At 36.9% G+C, this 17,335-nt stretch overlaps 2 protein-coding genes and 1 long non-coding RNA gene across 3 annotated transcripts in view; 2 read left to right on the top strand and 1 right to left on the bottom strand.

Moving 5' to 3' along the window:
* Positions 1–17,288, bottom strand: part of LOC149610083 (uncharacterized) — a 31,912-nt gene extending 14,624 nt beyond the window's left edge. The window contains exon 1 of the mRNA XM_089859794.1: positions 17,070–17,288. The gene's annotated coding sequence lies outside the window, so the exon portion shown is untranslated. The remainder of the gene's footprint in view (positions 1–17,069) is intronic.
* On the top strand, positions 3,940–5,456 carry LOC149610085 (uncharacterized). Its single transcript, XR_016376911.1, has 3 exons — positions 3,940–4,160; positions 4,223–4,321; positions 4,390–5,456. It is a non-coding gene; the product is annotated as an uncharacterized LOC149610085 (long non-coding RNA).
* On the top strand, positions 8,591–16,372 carry LOC149610084 (uncharacterized). Its single transcript, XM_089860033.1, has 3 exons — positions 8,591–9,227; positions 9,329–11,102; positions 15,663–16,372. The coding sequence occupies exon 2, from the start codon at positions 9,389–9,391 to the stop codon at positions 11,099–11,101; it is 1,713 nt and encodes a 570-aa protein (XP_089716159.1). The 5' UTR covers positions 8,591–9,227; positions 9,329–9,388; the 3' UTR covers position 11,102; positions 15,663–16,372.
* Positions 17,289–17,335: the final 47 nt, after the last annotated feature.

Raw genomic sequence — 17,335 nt, 5'->3', positions numbered from 1 at the left:
GGCAACCCATATTTTTTCTTATATTTCGAACAAGCAGGAATAGATAAATTTCTTCTACTTGGAATATTTAACTTGCCATTTTCTGGGTCGTTCTGCTTGAACTAAAAGAGGTGTAGAAACCGTCACCCCTGACGTCACGCCTAATGTATTTGAACTTAAGAGTCAAGTTAATCTGAGGTTCAACAATGTTTTAAGCCCTTCCCCTTGCCTTCAATCTGATACTAGTACGGGGTATACGGGTTCTTAAAGATTCCAAGTGGAAGAAATCTACGTATTACTGGTACAACGCATAATTCGGCTTTTTCTAAGAGTTTTTTTTTATATTTTCTTTCTTTTCCAAATGAGGAGGAAGCGAGAAGTTTTCTAATTTGTAAGTCTTATTGAAAGAAAAAGCCGATTTCCCTTTTCGAAATGAACTTTTTGCTCTCATAAAAGCTGAAACGTTCTAGTTTATTCGGTTTTTTAGATTAGTACTACACGTACTTTCTATCTGTTGAGGACCAGCCGGGTCAGTTATGTTGAATGTTCCGGAATTCCCACGACAAGTCTAGAAATCAATCGAGAATTTAATGATAACTTGAGTTCTAAACCTAGTTTTAGTTTCAGTCAAAACAATTTGTTTATTTGGCTCTTCCCACCCAAATAATCATTTCGCTTTTTCACAATAATATAACGGTGGTTCTTTTTGTCTTTTCAAAAACTTAAATATCTTCCTTACTGTGCCATATTGAGGGAAAGGGGTAGAGCCGTTCTTAAATCTGATTCCTATCTATTCTCACATAATCGTCGGTTATCACTTTTTCCACATAATATCCAACAAAATAATGCTTCTCTAAAATTATTCTTAGAACCATTTGTTAAATATTCACTAATTTATAAATTTTAAACTTGTTTTTAACTAAAAAAATCTCACTCGTAATATACAACTGCCATCTAGTAGCTATATTAAAATATTGTAGTTTAATTAACAAGTTTCAATAGTGTTAATTTTATCAAAATAATAGATAAATTTTTCCAAAGAAATAAATTTAACATTTTGAGAAAAAAATACTGATATTAATTTACTTTAAACTGAACATTAGATGTCACTAGTTTCGGAACGGAGTTAGATATGGCGTTTTTTTCAAGCGGGAACTATGAATTTTAGAAACTCGTTTTTCCGAAAAACCAGTTCTACTGTTGGACGAGCTTAAAAGGTTTTCCCCCCACAAAGGTAAAACTAAAACAAAAAAACTTGGTGATGTACATAGATCAAATTAGACAGGGTTTGTCCCAACTCATCCCCAGCACAGGATGTCTTTTCAAATTGAAAAAATATAAATATATGTCCGTGTCATTTAAGATAAAAGGTGTAATATTTTTGAATATAAAGTAGACCTTGAAACCAAAAATATTTCGCGTAGGTGTCACGACTTGGTCGAGGGTCTAGTCACTTTAGAATCCTGTTGTAAATCACGGGACGAATTAGCTTAAAAATTGGGAATTAAGTTAAATTATGGTTCAAGTGGCTACCACCTCGGACTTGGCAAGGTTCAAGGACAAAGTTCTAACGAGGATTCGCGGTGTCTGTAGGTAGAGGTTGAGCGTACGGGAATTCGGGGAAAATCAAGCAATTTTTTAAGTATTTTTCCAAGAAGCTAAACGCGTGAAAAATTGTTAAAAATAACATTAAACCAGTTCGAACACAAAGCTAACAACTTGTAACCCAATATGAAGTTTCAATTGTCTGATTTATGGTATTTTTTGGCTACAAAATTCCCATCTCTGGGTAATTGGGAAATATTTACAAACTTCACTTTATAAAGAGAGGGTGATATGACATAAAATTTAACATTTAATTATGAAAAGGTACAAGGAAAACGTTGGAATCCAACTGAACAAATTTAATTGATAAACTGGTTTTCCTATGGATATTTCGGTTCATTACAAACTTCTCAAACAAGTTCAAAGTATATTATTAAGGCCAATACATCATAAGTTCATAAGTTGCGTTCCATAAGTTTGTCACTTGTTACTGAGAGCTTGTCATAAAGTAACTAAGGTGAAACGTCATAGCGACGCCTGGTGAGGCGCTGTCAAAGACTTAGTACAGAATAAATAGGAAGATGGGCTGCAAAATTAACCGAGTGTAGTCAATTCTCGCTTAACTTGCTCGAGCTGTAAGTCTCTAGCATTACGAAGCATAGGAAATGTCAAACTTATGGAACATATCTCATAAATTTATGGTCAACTTCATAACCCTCCCTCTATCTCTAAATCTAACTAAATTTCTTCAGTCTGCATTTTAAACCATTTTGCAATGGATCGTCCACTTCTAATAAACATTTAACAAGGGTTACTTTTAATTAGATAAAGTGTTACAATCCCTGTCGATTTTATGAAAATGGAATCGAAACACTTTTCACCATTTCAACCACCCCTTAAAATATGATAATCGTAAAAAAAAAAATTAAAATTTTGTTGATCGTCTCTCTCCTAGCTCCTACACGGTAACTTGGTCAAGTGGGTCGCCAATCGTTACGCACGCATCCCTTTAATGGATTCCCAGTCCACTACCACCAACCAAATCAGGATGAGTCCATGTCGGGGAAAAAGGGCTGTCTCTACCCCAGAACTGTTACCATACATACCATATTAAAAACGCGTACTTAGATATAATAAATTCCCGACAATGGCCAAAACAGTCATCAAAATTCAACCTCAACTGGCACCTTAGTCCCTATGTAAGTATCTGCGAACGTTTTTCGATTCTATCGTTAAATTACGCTCTGCTCTGAAGTCTGAACTGGTGGTTGAGGATGACGTTTCGAATTTGATTACAATAAACAGGAAATTTTGATACAATTATATAAAAGCATGCAGATTTTGCGTTCTTTATTTCGAGACCCAGAGAGTGTGCGCGTGTTAAAAGGAAGATATATTTTCATTATTAATTTTTAAATAAAATAAAAAAAAAATAAAAAACACGATTTCATCAGAAATAAAAGTTATCCTTTCTATTTTATATACCAGAGTTATAGGCCTAGCCTATATGGAGTTAGTTTTCACGCATTCTTATAGTAAGCGTACAATACCTCTACCTTAAATATAGTATTAATTTACATATCAAGGGAGAGTGAAATATTGGAGCGGAAGTTTATAATACTTGAAGTAAAAAGCTCGGAACCGCTATGATTAACATCTCTCAAAAATCTACTCCTCGTGTAAAAGGTGGAAATCCTCCAAGCTTGGAAACTATGTACTGGACTTCAACTTGACTTTCTTGGGGAAGGGCTCGGGAAGGTTTAAGCAACAAATCAATATCCCCTTTTCAATAATCGGGGGATAAAATAGAGTCTAGTGTTTAAGCACCTTATTATCTACAGATGGAACTTAACTGGACCATCCAAAGATGTTAGAAACAGCTTCAAACGAAAAAAACCTTGGTGGACTAGTAACTTTGAAGTCGTATATATATATAGTCCATATACCGGATGTTCTATCGTAAAAATAAATCAAGCAGACGATATTATAGGAGAAATGCGTGTTCCTCTCCTTTCAATTAGACTTATTAATTGCAAATTAAGTTTGATTAGTATAAATACTTATACTAATCAAGGCATCGAGGTTAATTGTTTAAGAGAGAAACATATATAGAAGAGGGTGTAATGTAATTTACAAATTACGGAGAAATAAAGGCACTTAAAACCGTCTTAGGCAATGTATGATAATTACAGTATACTCTAGTGTTTTTCTGTTCCGATGAACTTTCGGCATAGACCCCGAAAAAAAGGGCTTAGAATTATAGCTAAAAGGGATCCATGGATGGAAAATGGAGATCATATAAAAAAAAACCGGATTTCAAATTACGGAGGCCTCAGTACATCCATCGGAATCGCTCTTAATATAGAAAGCCCGTTACATATAAGCACCATAAGTTTATAAGATATGTTCCTTAAGTATGACACTATCTACCCTTCGTAATGCTAGAGACTTACGGAGAGCTAGTTCGAAAACAACTCGATTTTGCAGTCAATCTTCCTATTTAGCCTGTACTAAGCCTTTGATAGCGCCTCACCAGACGTCGCTTTACGAGAATCTATGACCCGCGTCACTACATGACAAGTTCCAGTTTGTAACCAGTGACAAACTTATGGATGAACATATCTTATGAACTTATGGTATAATATAATCTAATCGACGCGTGATCATAATAATCAAAATGAATATATTTCTTCGTAAGAAAGAAACGAATTCTAGAGTTTGAGAGAACGGGGTATAGAAGATATACCGAGTTGTCTTATTATATACCTTCTGAGGCCAGCTACGCACATTACCTCATGTAAATTCAAATTACCTTCTATAGGTAGTATTCAGACTTTCAAAGTGACAAATAAATACGTATTTCAGAATAACCCGGAGGTACGATATAATTTTTTGATGTATCATAAGGATGTAATTGGTTAAGAAATTCAAATTGGTTCACCCTCAAGAGTCTGGATTTAAGTTGAGCTGTACTTTTTGTGCCTTTTGCTAAACAGATTTTCAGATAAAAACCTTACAGATAACAAAATTTTCACCGTCGATTTTAATGATTTATTAAATTTTATAAATAAAAAAAAATTGGAACTAGACTACATTTCCGACACTTAAATATTATGAGCGAAAATAATTTTTTATCTTTTATTTGAAAAACAGGTTTCTTTTATGGAAAGCACTCTATACCAGATATCTATGGGCACCCTAAGCTAAATCTCATTCTAAATTAAAGGTAATATGAAAGTTAAAGGGATACACTCTTTCGATTAAAAAAGAAAAATTTCTAGCCAGACGTATCCATTCAATACAATTTTAAAACCTTGTTCCAAACGAAAAGCTCAAAATTGCTAAATGTTTTGAAACTTTTTCAAAAAAAAATCAATCTGCAATATTTCAGTCTATCCTACAATGAACTTTAAAACGTTCAAACGTCATGATAAAATACACTGTCATAAAACTCATTTGGAAATTATTTCAATATCCCTTAATATCTAATATGTAAAATTTATATACCTACACGAGGCATAGGAAATAGAGTGTTCATATAATTTCCCCTTAAGCCCATATACCTTTTTTTCACCCAACATTTAAGTTTCATATATTAAAAAAAAATATTTAATTTGTTAACTCATTAAATTTTACTTAAATTTTTTTCATGACATTTAATTTTATTCAGCGGCGTCAGTTTTTTTTAATGCTTACATTCTATGAATTTTACGATGAGCGAAAAGATTTAATTATAGGTTTTATTTTCTTTTTTGATAATATTTGAGGGCGGCTTTTCCTTCTCCCAGTTGGAGAGAGAAATTTTTCTTAAAAGATGTAAGACTGATGAAGATTCAAAGAGTCACATCTTCTTTTTATTTTTGGAATTTGAGTTTAACGATCGTATAATGAATTTTTAAAAGATTACCCAACAAACTGGAATTTTAGGATGATTTGGGGTATCGGTTGAAAATGTTAAACTTAACTTACAACGAGTCATCTTGGATCCCATCGCAAAATATATTTAACACCGCAGAAATATCGAACCGGTTTCCGTAAAAATATTAAATCTAAAAATTACCCCAATCTTCCATCAATTCTAAATATTGAAACCAAAAGAACCAATTAACTCGTTTTCCTGTTAACTCGAACCGAGAAGTGATATCTAGTTTACTAGAAGGTATAAATTTGCCGCATTTCTAGCTTTATCACCAGTCCAAACGTAGGTCCCGCCTCTAAATTACAACCAGCATCTCATTGATTCTTGAAAACTCACGTGAGCACGACGTGAATGACGAAAATTACGTATTTTCCGACTGAGGAGAGGAGAGACGAAATAGCCCGGCCTTATTTAACGTCCCCCCTTGTATTTTGAAAGGGGGGCTGGGACTATGGCTAGTCTAGTAAGGCATCTTAAACTTCTCCCTAATAAACTAGATATCGATTCTTGGGAAAACCTTATAGTTCTGCAGGAGATGCTCTCACAAATAACTGGCAACCCTGGAAAAGTCGGATTTAAAATAGTCTGGTTTCTAACCACCTTATTTTTTAAACTACAAAGACGATAGATACAACAACTTAACCCTAAATCGATATACCACGCCCCCCTTTTTTACAAAGGCTCAGAACTTGTACAAAATTCAAATGGAATCGTCCGGAATTATACTATATATAGATAAAACCATAGACTTCTGATAATACCTAGCATAAATTAAGAATAAATTCAAGGTTCGAAACCGAAAAAAATAAATCGTTTTCAAGTCAAGTCGCTTATCGGTAAAAATATCTGAGGAGTCGGATAATAGTCAAGTTACTAATCATTAGTCCTCCCTGAATCGTGTATAACAAGGGGGCAAATGTCTTACCTCTTGGAAAATACCTGAGGAAAGGCGGGTAGAGGTTATAGTATAGCAAATGGTTATAGTAGAACTACGGGTTGGATCAAGGAGTACCTGTGCATTTTCAGGAATGCGGCAAAAACCTTTATACTTGGAAATTGAGAAGCCAAAAAAAAAAGAAGAAATTACAGACTTAAAAATCTCCTTTCGCGTTAAGATTTTAGAGGAAGTTAGAAGTATACCTCGTTCCCTCAGGGGTTCGCCCTTTAAATATAAGAAAAAAATACATTTACGAATTTAAATCATCACATTTGCGAGGCGAGTTATCTCTGATATCATAAGGTATGTTCCATACGTTTGTCACTGGTTACAAACTGGAGCTTGTCATGAAGTGACATAGGTCATAGATTCGAGGTGCTGTCAAAGGCTTAGTACAGACTAAATAGGAGGAAGGTGGACTACAAAACCGAGTGTAGTCAATTCTCGCTTGTCGTTCTCGAACTAGCTCTCTCTCAGTAAGCCTCTAGCATTACTAAGTATAGGTAGTGTCAACTTATGGAACATATCACTTATAAACTTATGCTGATATGTTTAGGTGACGAAGTAAAAAAACTTTATAAATGGAATAAAAGCTATCATCTTCTCAAGTTACCACCAGTGCTCGGGAGTTCGCGAGATCTCCACAAAAATTCCATTACACCCATTTTCATAACAACAGGTTGTTAGATAGATAATTTACAAGTATTTTTTATTACAATGGCTTCTCGTTTTTTCCCCTGGTTTGAAAAAATAAAAATATTTGGCGGTAAAATTCGGCATTTTAAAAATGCGGGTGACTCCACCCGTAAAACGACAATTTTTGTCAGATATAATAAACGACCCAATTATTGGAAGAAAAAAAATTTATAATATAAATGATGGTTTTGTTTTTTTCCTTCCAATATTTTAGCATTGTTCGTATTTTGTCTTCTGAGAAAGTTTTAAGGGAGACTGAAATTGAAACCGAGTGGCGGCGGCTAGGTAGTTTAGTATTTCAGTATCCCTTTAGGATTTCAAATATGCAAAGGTAAAAGCTTAAGCTATATTCATTACTTATTTAAAAGTTCGTGTAGAGTTTTCGACACAGTTAATCGAGGGCACATAACACACAAGTCGAGATGGGGCTGTTCGTCACGTGGTTCTAAGTACAGGGTGTGCCAAATTTGGTAGTAGAAGTACAGTGGTATGGTTCTATGAGAAATCAATTTTGAGTCAAAAATGTAATTTCTATTACATTTTGACGGAAAGGTCAAAGTTTACAAGTTATGATTTGAGTGTTTTAGGGAAGACCCCTTAATTTAAAGTAAGAAACTGAAAAAATAATTCAAATTTAATTAAGGGGTCATCCATAAAACACTCCAATCATAAATTGCACGGTGACCCTTATGGGCAAAATGTAATTTAACTTTTTCGACTCAAATCTCCAATAGACCTCCACTGTACTTCGGTTCAACCACATTTTTTGGAAACACCCTGTATTTCTTTTCTAAAGGGGGGGATAAGATCCATAAAGTCAACCCTAACTACCGTAGTAATTGACCTAGAGTCGACTCCGTGACCCCTTAGGCCGTGCTGAAAAGGGCTGACCTGGGTATACAAAAGAAAGCTGAGATACCAAGGAACCAAGCATCGGAATGTTATTTTGTTTCGCAGCGGGAGGTATAGGGATAAATAACATCTTCGAAGTTTATATTATAAGAAAGAATGTTTTGCAAAATATTTTCCTTACAAATCTGGGGTTATTTTTGGAGCACGACCGTAATGGAACGGGATGTAAATGATGATTTACGGATATAGTACACGTGTTAATTCATAAACATACGGGTCATAATTAGTATAAATCATCTACAAGATATAAGGGGGGTTCACGAAGTGATAATTTCAACAAAACGAAACCGATAACGAACTTTTTAATCAGTAAAAACTAATTTTTAAGTGCCTAACCCCGTCAACCGAGGAAAAAGAGGGCAGTTATTAAATAAAAAATGAAATTAAATATTGGCAGAGACTGCCAAAGACCGGCTTTAGCTAGCTATAGTAAAAAGTTTCGATGGCTGCGGTAGAGTTCATTTTAGCGAGACGGGTCGAGCCAGGGGATTTTGTTGAAAATATAAAAAACTTCTTTTCCTCTCTCTCAGGTAGTTTTTCGGCGCCATTATTATTTTGATGAAGGTAGCCAACACGTTATTGGTCGGATCAGAGTGGGGGGAAAAGGTAACAAGCCCCGCTGGAAGCCATTTTGGGAGTTTCATTGTACCCGTTTTTCCGAGGAAACAACATTCCAGCCAACTTGAGAGAGCCAGCGAGATAGAGAGAGGGAGAGAGAAGTAGAAAAAAAGCTCCGGGGCCTTTTTACTCCAAAGCAAAGCACACCTGTACTAGTAGTAATCGCGCTTTGAAACTTTATAGAAGCGTACGGTGCGTGTTCTCGGCGGCTGAACTCGACGCGGTTTATTCCCAATAATATATTTTACATCCCCATCATCGACGTAGGTTGCCAAACCGGCCCCTGAACATCGTATTCCCTACTCCCCGCCACCGGACAAAAAAAAAAGGTTTTTTTCCGAGATGCGAATTTTCGACGCAATTTCCGTCTCGTTTTCTAGTGTGTGCGTGTAAAAATTTTGAAAGGTTCCGTCGTAGACGTGGACGACAAAATAATTGGGAAGGATTATTTGAAAACTAACTAGGAATTGTTTGTGTTTTGAATTAACGAAAAGTACGAAGGTTTTCGCAACGTCAAATGTGATTGTTTTCGCGAAACGAACTTTGTTTGGGATTTAATTTATAATTTGTAACAAACGACCAGGAAAAAACTCTTTTCCGAAGGGCGAACCAGAACGAAACGTAAGTTTTTAAACCCTGACGGAAAATTAAGAATAAAAATACCCCCAAGGCCTTGAAACAAATTTTAAAACTTATCGCAAACTTATTTTGTACGTGTACAGTTTTTCGACGGGGAACCGAGGCGATCCCCTTCCCTCACCTCCTTCCCCGCGTTTATCGTCATGTCTACTACGCCCATTTGTCGATGTCGGGTTCTTTATTTGGGGTCCTCCGTGCCCCATATTACCAAGGACGGTTTGCAAGGTATTCAAGAGCCCCTAAGGGAACTGTACCCGGACCAAGGACCCTTTACCGCCAAAGGAATCGATTCCTGGTTGAGCGTTTGGTCCAACGGGTTACTCTTGGAAAACGTTGACGAATCGCGCCGTCAAATTACCAGGTTCTTCCCAATTGAATCGTTGCATTATTGCGCCGCTGTCCGCTACGTGGTGGTCCCCGGTGGTACTAGCGATCGGGTGGAGAAATTTTTGCCCTTGGACAGTCCATTCGCGAAACACGCCACCAGCCAGCCGCCCTTGTTCGCTTGCATACTTAGACGCACGTCCGGAATCAAAGTTCTCGAGTGTCACGCCTTTATCGCCAAAAAGGAGACGGCGGCCAACGCTCTGGTAAGATGTTGCTTCCACGCCTACGCCGACAGCATGTACGCCAGGCAACTCGAAGAGAACCCTTACTACATGGAGACGAAAAGGGCCCAAGCCATGCCCGCCTTCAGCCCAGTAGACAAAGTGGAAGCTTGGCGCCACTTGAACGGGAGAGAGTTGCCCGAACGACCTTCTCCTTCCAACACCAACGGGACAAACGGTCACCACGCCCCTCCTTCCGAATCGGGATTGAGTAGCGCCGAAAAGGCCTTAGACGAAGAAAATTACAAAGTGTGGGTGGGCGCGGCACCCACGGAAAGAGAGATGATCTACATGGATACGACTGGAACTGTACGCAGCGTTCGATCGACGACGGCCGGTTCGACCTTGGGTGGTACTCCGGCCAACAACAAACCCAATCGACCCAGACAGATGATTCTACCAGCGGGACCACCCCCACCTCCACCCATTCCGGCTTCCGGGTTGGGACCTCCTGGTCGCGATGGCCGACAAGGACCGAAAGATAACAAGGGAAACAAGAAAGGAAAGGGTAAATTTCCACCCAACGGTTTCCCGAACGTCCATCCTGGACAACACCATCCTCACAGTATCTACGCCGCTGCTGGATACTACAGCGAACGACAAGCCAAAAGAGTCGAACGTCCGGTCTTATCCAGCCTAGAAGAACCATTATATCTACCTTCCACGAGACCCCTTAGTCCGGTCGCGTCTTACCAACCGGGACAGTTCCCTTACGAGCAATATTACTCTCAACAGCAGTACGCCACCGCGACCAGGCCCAAGAAAAACGGAAATGGCGGTAAAAAGAAGAGCGGTGACAAATCGGACAAGGGATCGGACGCCGATTCGCCCTTCAATACGGGAATATACAGAAAGAAAGGACACTTGAACGAACGCGCTTTCTCGTATTCCATTCGCCAAGAACACAGATCGAGATCGACCAGCCTGGCCAATCTCCATTTCATGACGAATGGCGAGGGACAGAACGGCGAAAACGGCCACGCGCCAACGACCAACGGCACTTCCGGCGGCAGTGGACAAAACGGAACTAGCAATGGCCACCATTCCGCCGAAGAACTGAGCAAGAAGGAGAGGGAATTAGCTCAAATGGTATCGGACCTTCGCGTCAGAGAAAATGGACACGGGAACCACGTATACCATCCGCCCACCAATGGCGGACCTGGACCTTCCGGTCACCAGTCTCATCACTCTGGTTCCTCCGACTCTAATTTCATCAGGAAAAAAGCTCCTGCCTATCACCAGAGATGAGGTAACTATGAATTTAGCTCGCTTATATTTTAATTGAAACTCATTAGCTAAAGTAATCGCTTAAAAATCTTGAAAATGGGGGCCAAGTGGGCGTTTAGATTCGGATACTTTTCGACCTGAATAATAGGAATTAAACGTTTCCCTATTTTGGTTACCTATTTTTACCCAATTTGAATTTTATAACGCTTTTATAAACAATGAACTAATTTTTCTGTATGATCTATAATTGTGTTAAATCTATATAGAAAATATATTCATAATAATCTATTCCGAAATATTTCGAAAAAAACTGGCACAAATTTACTAAAGACATAAATTGAACCAACGCCTTAATATTGAGCAACTTCAGGGGGGGGGAGGTCTAGGCCTAGTTTAATCTTTATTTCTGTTAATTCTCTCATAAACTATACTAACTTAAAAACTTTTCTCAAACTCTCATAGTGGTTTGCTTTTTACCAATTGAAAAAAAGAGAGTACATACAGTACAACGAACTTTGGGTGGTGCGGCACAATAGATTCTCTAAAAATATTTATTATTCTTATATTTCCGCTTCTTATATCCACTATATCCAAATTCAACTTCCTCGCTGGTAAAAATATTTCTTTATTATTATTTCGAGGGGAAAATCTCAGCGTGAGAATTCGGTGAAAGTTCTTTTAACAATTATATCCTATCCACTGCGCTACATTTAGCTAGAGCATAAGGTAGTCAGTCAATCCCTCGATTATATAAGAAGTTTTTTTGTGTTAAAATTCAGACTGTTCAAAGGAGGGTTTTCTAGAAGAAAAAAATAAGTCGGGGATATGTTTTCAAGCGTGATTTAACACTTACTTTTTTTGCTCTCCGAGATCAAAGAAATTAAAAAAAGTAGTGTGTCCCCTTACCACAAAAGAAATTTTAGAAATTTCTGCTTAAGACGTTTTATTCTTTTATCCTCATTCAAACAGTTTTTACCTGAGCTTTGCTAATTTTCTTTTCAATTCAGTAAAAGGAAACCACAAAGAGAAAAGAGAAAGTGAACATGCCCAACTTTCCCTTTTCATTTAGGCAGATTCTCTTATATTTAGCCTAAAGGTTTTGTGTGTATCTTCATATTGCAAAAGTTATTTATTTGAAGGAAAAAGCTATTAGTATTAAAATAGACTTAATTTAAAATAGAGTCCTGTTTTTTTGGTTATATTGACGCTAGTAATAGAACACACAAACCATAGATTAAGAAAACATAATGATCGGTGCTTGCGTGTGGAAAACCTGTCTCTATACAGGGTGTTTCTAATAAGTTTGCCATAAATTAAGGGAGATGTTCTTTAGGCAATTTTGAGTCGAAAATGTTCTTATGTTTCCACATACAGCTCTCGGAAACGGTCTTCCATGTTTATATCACATTAACATTACCATTCAATTAGTTACAAGCTTGAAAGGCACCCAATCTCTCGTAGAAAACCAGTGTTAAGCTATCTATAGATAGATGCTAGCACTAAAGGGGTAGAGAAATCCCCCCCCCCCGATTCTTAACTTAAGCAGCGTTTCAGGGTTGCCAGTACTTTTGAGAGCATCTCGGGATTGGAACTGAATGATCTGAATCGAACAGAGCTCCAAGCTTTTCAGTCTGTTGTTACTTGTACATAGCAGTAATTGCACTCGCAAATGACTGGCAACCATATCTATATATAAAGCGTGAAGGTTTAGCGTGGGAAATACACCGTGAACAGCGCGTGAACTAGTAAGGTCACGTGATTGTTATATTAAATAGGGGAGAGTATAGATATAATTTAGAACTTCCTTTCAAAACTAAAGAAATCAAGTCTCGTCTGCCCATTGTTCTTTTTGAAAGAAAAATAGAAGAATCTTCATGTCCCGGGGCTATGGGCTATTCCGTCAAATTACGGTCTTCGTATCTATCCCCCCCCCCCCCCATCCTTTATATCTATTTGGATTCTCCATTGTTTCATTCTCTACAAGTTTAAAGTTAAATTGATCTAGAAAAATCGGAAGGAATTCGTTCCTTAAGATGAGCTTAGTAAAGCGAAAAGAGGACGAACTTTTTGAGAGAATCGTCCGCGCTCCAATGGATTTCTAGGAAGATTTGGCGCTCTTATTCATTTCACACCCGATTTAATTGATTTCTAAAATATTATTTATCAAAAATTTGGAATATTTATGTTAAAAATGAACCCTTTTTTATTTCGAACTAAATATATTTTCTTTTTCGGAAAACATTACGGATGTTTATGTAGATCTAGACCCCATTTTCAAATATATTGTTGCTTTGCTTTGGTTTGGTTTAGAACTGGGGGAAAATGCAAGAAGGTCAAAACGAAGCGTGGTAATGGCGTGATGGTGCGCATTTCTTTATTCCTTTTGAATCAAAGACCCAAGGGACCCTGACACAGTGTTTAGCGCTGTTTTATGTGATATGGAAACCTTTAAAGCACTAGATTTTCATAAGTGTTTTTGAGTTATTGTGATTTTTTCCGAACCCGACTTTCTTGACGATCCTCGAAAGAAGCTTATGACTCACTATAAATTCATTAGTAAGAATGACTGAATGAATATTTTTAAATGTTTTAGAGATAGACACTATGGCGTTAAAACCACGCACGTTGTTAACGCTTTTCTAAAGGAAATAAGCACAGGCTTCAATCATAAATAGAGAAGTTGCGCTGACCTTTAAACTTAAAATATTAATGAAACTGTTTTTCAAAGCTGGAACAACGAATTAGTTCCAGCTTACTTTCATAAGAGCAGCGTAAAAGCCCAAATGGAGCTTAGGGGCGAGTTTGTCAGGCACATTACGCGTTAGTTCCAAAATACCTCGTAAAGTAGCAATTTTTTTGACAACAACAGCGTATAAACTTTAATAAAAGACCTCACCCAGGTCACGGCGTGACAAATTAGTGACCCTCCGTTAAAATAATTAACCTAACTGCCTGTGAACTTAATATTCACATAGCTGAATAATATTTTACTTAAATCCCAAGTTCATGCTGATAATGAGAACAGGTTACTAATATTTCTCGCACATTTGCTGTGACGAAATCAAGATGAAAATTATAACATAACTTAAATATACGTGATAACGATTCGGTGTCGGCGGCCTGTAAAAACCGCGATAGTCTAGCTGGTCTCCCAGGGTCAACAGCCCGTATGGGCTTCAATATATACGCGTGAATCGCTTCAGTGATTTAGCCAAAGAGAGTTAAAACGTTTCGCTCACGCTGCATTCATGCTAAGGGAATAAGCTAGGACTGGTCACTTTGTTTACACACACTTCTATTCATTTTTGGAGGTTTTCTTATTCCGAGTTTGAATTAAGGGGGTTGGGCCTGAAACATTTTACATAACATCTTGTCTAATTGTTGATTATAATACCGATAATTGCTATTATGTGGACGCTTGACCCTTAACCACTTCCTGTTTAGGTTTTTAAGTTAATATTTTACACTTTTATTATTTTGTAGTAGCAAAAAGTTCCGAAAACAAAACAAACTTTGAAGTAACAAAATGTTCAGATAAAATTCCTCTCCCTTAAACTTTAGTGCAGTGTTGTCAGTCCCTGGTCAAGTACTGAATAAAACTGAACTGCTATCCTTTCCCTCTGCAATCTCTTGACTTTCTAATACAACTGATTTCGCAGAGTTAAGAAACAGTATATTGCTTTTGATTGGGTTCCACAAAATGTTTTGGTGTAGACAAAGTCCCTGTGATACGTAAAACATAGTTGACCATAAATGTCAAAGTTCAAAATCGGTGAAAAGAGCTAAACATATTCTACAGCTCTATATAACAAACATTTTCTTTCAATCTAACTTATGTTTAGTAATTTAAATGTTAAAATCTTAATTTTAACTGCACTGTAGTTTATTCCAAATTACTCATCACGAGTTGAATAAGGAATTCAATGGGGGCCTCCTAAGACTGTTGAAAATTTCTAGTTTAAGAGGTCCTAAATGAATTAAATTTTTAAAGTTTAAACGCGTTTACTTTGCCTGGAGGAGAGCGAAGTCAAAACTCAAAAGGGCCTCGTTTCTTTGGCTCAGCCAATTTACCAGATTCTTTCTACAAAAAAAGTTATCCAGAAAATATGTAGGTCGAGGTTCAAAACGCGTTAACTTCTCTCTGTCAGGTACTTTTTAGAAGCCCCGTGTTACGTCACTGACTTCTATAGGAACCTGTTTTTTCTCTATAGTGGTTTTGTGGTAAGCCGACTTGCCGCCTACCAAGGACAAGAAAATCATGAAATTCCTTTGGTCAGGTGCCTCGAACTAAGGGAGGGGGGACCTTTAAATCATCTTAATCCCCCTTGTTTTTTTAAGGGTAAAAGTCGACCCGTTCAGAAAACACGTCAGAGTTATAAAATAGTTAAAGAGAAAGCCTCAGAAGTCGTTGATAAATTGGAAATAATGCTGTGAAAGCTTGAGTACTATAAAACACTTTAGTCATAACTCGAAAACAGTGGATAGGCTGTAGCATTTGTAGGATGTGTCATACTTATTAACGTATCTTATAAACCTATGGTGTAATTTTAAAATAATAATAAATTTTCTATGATTTTTCCAGAAATTGCTCAATAGTGGCCATGCTGCCTCAACGCCAAAGTTACCAAACTTTATAATAAAAAAATCAAAGCTTCTCTACAATTCATTATCAACTTGCCAATACCAACTGCGATAAAGGACAGAAGAAGAAACAATCAAAAGACTGTTTACGAGAAATTAAGTCATTAATTTTACTTATTGAATCGCGATTTCAAAAAAAAAAAAAAAATTAAATTGTATATCAGTTTGAGCTTTTCTTTTTTAAATATTAAAGAACAATTTTTAAATACGATTTAACCCCTTTATATCAATATTTCTTCTTTAAAAAAATTTACGCATATTTTTGTAAATATTAGACTGAAGGTAAAATACACAAATTATTATTCAGCCAGAAGTAATTAGAACGATGTAATCAATTGTAATTACTACCAGAGGATTATCCCAAAGCGACGCGCGTGTATGGGATGATTTTGCTAAAAGATGGCAATGTATAATTGCTCGAGAGTCTTAACAGTTACCATGGTATAATAAGTAATACTATGATCATTTTGAAAATAATAAAAGTGCCACAAGTTTGTAAATAGATATTTCTGTAATATTATATACCTAATAATAAAGAAAAAAAATTCCGACAGTTAGCTATTTAGGGATTTATATTATCTTCAAATGAAACGATATTAACTCCATTTTTTTTTGTCAAAAGTAATAAAGGAATGTTTTAAATTATCACTAGTATAATGGTTTTATTTATTTAAACGTCATATATTAAATCAATTGTATTTAATGAAGACATTTGAAGTTTTCGCGCTTTTTACTCCCAACCCGGATTCCCCCTACAAAAACCCCCCAACTTATGTAATATTAAGGAAAAATTAAAAATGGCGGCCGTATTATAGGTGGGGGAACTTCCCATTGGTTAATAAATTCGTCTGCTCCAGGGCTCCTTGCTTAGTCACACTGAACGTAGCTTAACCAGCCAATAGGAAAGAACACACTCATACCCATAATGCACTAAACAGGAGATACCTTGCCCCAACCCATCGCTCACACCGAATTCACCCCCACCCCGTTTCCTTCCCCTTTTAATGTGGATTTCCGACATTTTTTTTATGGACTTGATAAGAAATTTTTTTAGATATTCGATTATTTCGATATTCGACAAAAACGGCATTTGCCCGTGCTTAGGCTAGCTGCCTTGCGCCCTTGCCTTACTAGCCCCATGGCCCCCAAATCCCCAATCATCCTCATGCTCAAAGGCAAAGCCTCCCACTATTTAGCCTTGGTCGAAGTTAGTCTTCGATCTTGTTCAGTGTGGACTGAGCCGAACTTTCTCAATATTTTTTTTTTTTTACAAATTTCGAAAGTGTAATTTACACACTCTAACACTTAAACAACGAAAAACCATACGAATAAAGATAAAATTCCTTACCCAAATTTCATCTTCTTTAAACTGCCCTTGCCCTTACCCTTGGTCGTGATGCAGTTAAGTTTTCTATCCTCTATGCAGTTAATGATGTTTCGTGCATACATCGACAAACAATCGCCAAAACATCACCTTTTCTATTGGCATAGCGAAAAATTTATTTTATACTCATTAATCACAAATGAAGCTGTGGGCATGAAGCAATCGCCATTTGTACTGGATGTCTAAATCCCGCGAATTACGCTGCTTTACGCACGATGTCGTTGCGGTCG

The sequence above is a fragment of the Phalangium opilio genome, unplaced genomic scaffold (assembly GCF_054372755.1).
Source record: "Phalangium opilio isolate 3A_F unplaced genomic scaffold, DU_Popi_V2 ptg000344l_1, whole genome shotgun sequence".
NCBI lineage: Eukaryota > Metazoa > Arthropoda > Arachnida > Opiliones > Phalangiidae > Phalangium > Phalangium opilio.
This window is presented reverse-complemented; position numbering and strand designations above follow the sequence as displayed.

What these genes read in the sequence shown, in the direction of transcription:
- LOC149610084 (XM_089860033.1), top strand. Translation starts at nt 9,389, where the DNA reads ATGTCTACTACGCCCATTTGTCGATGTCGGGTTCTTTATTTGGGGTCC.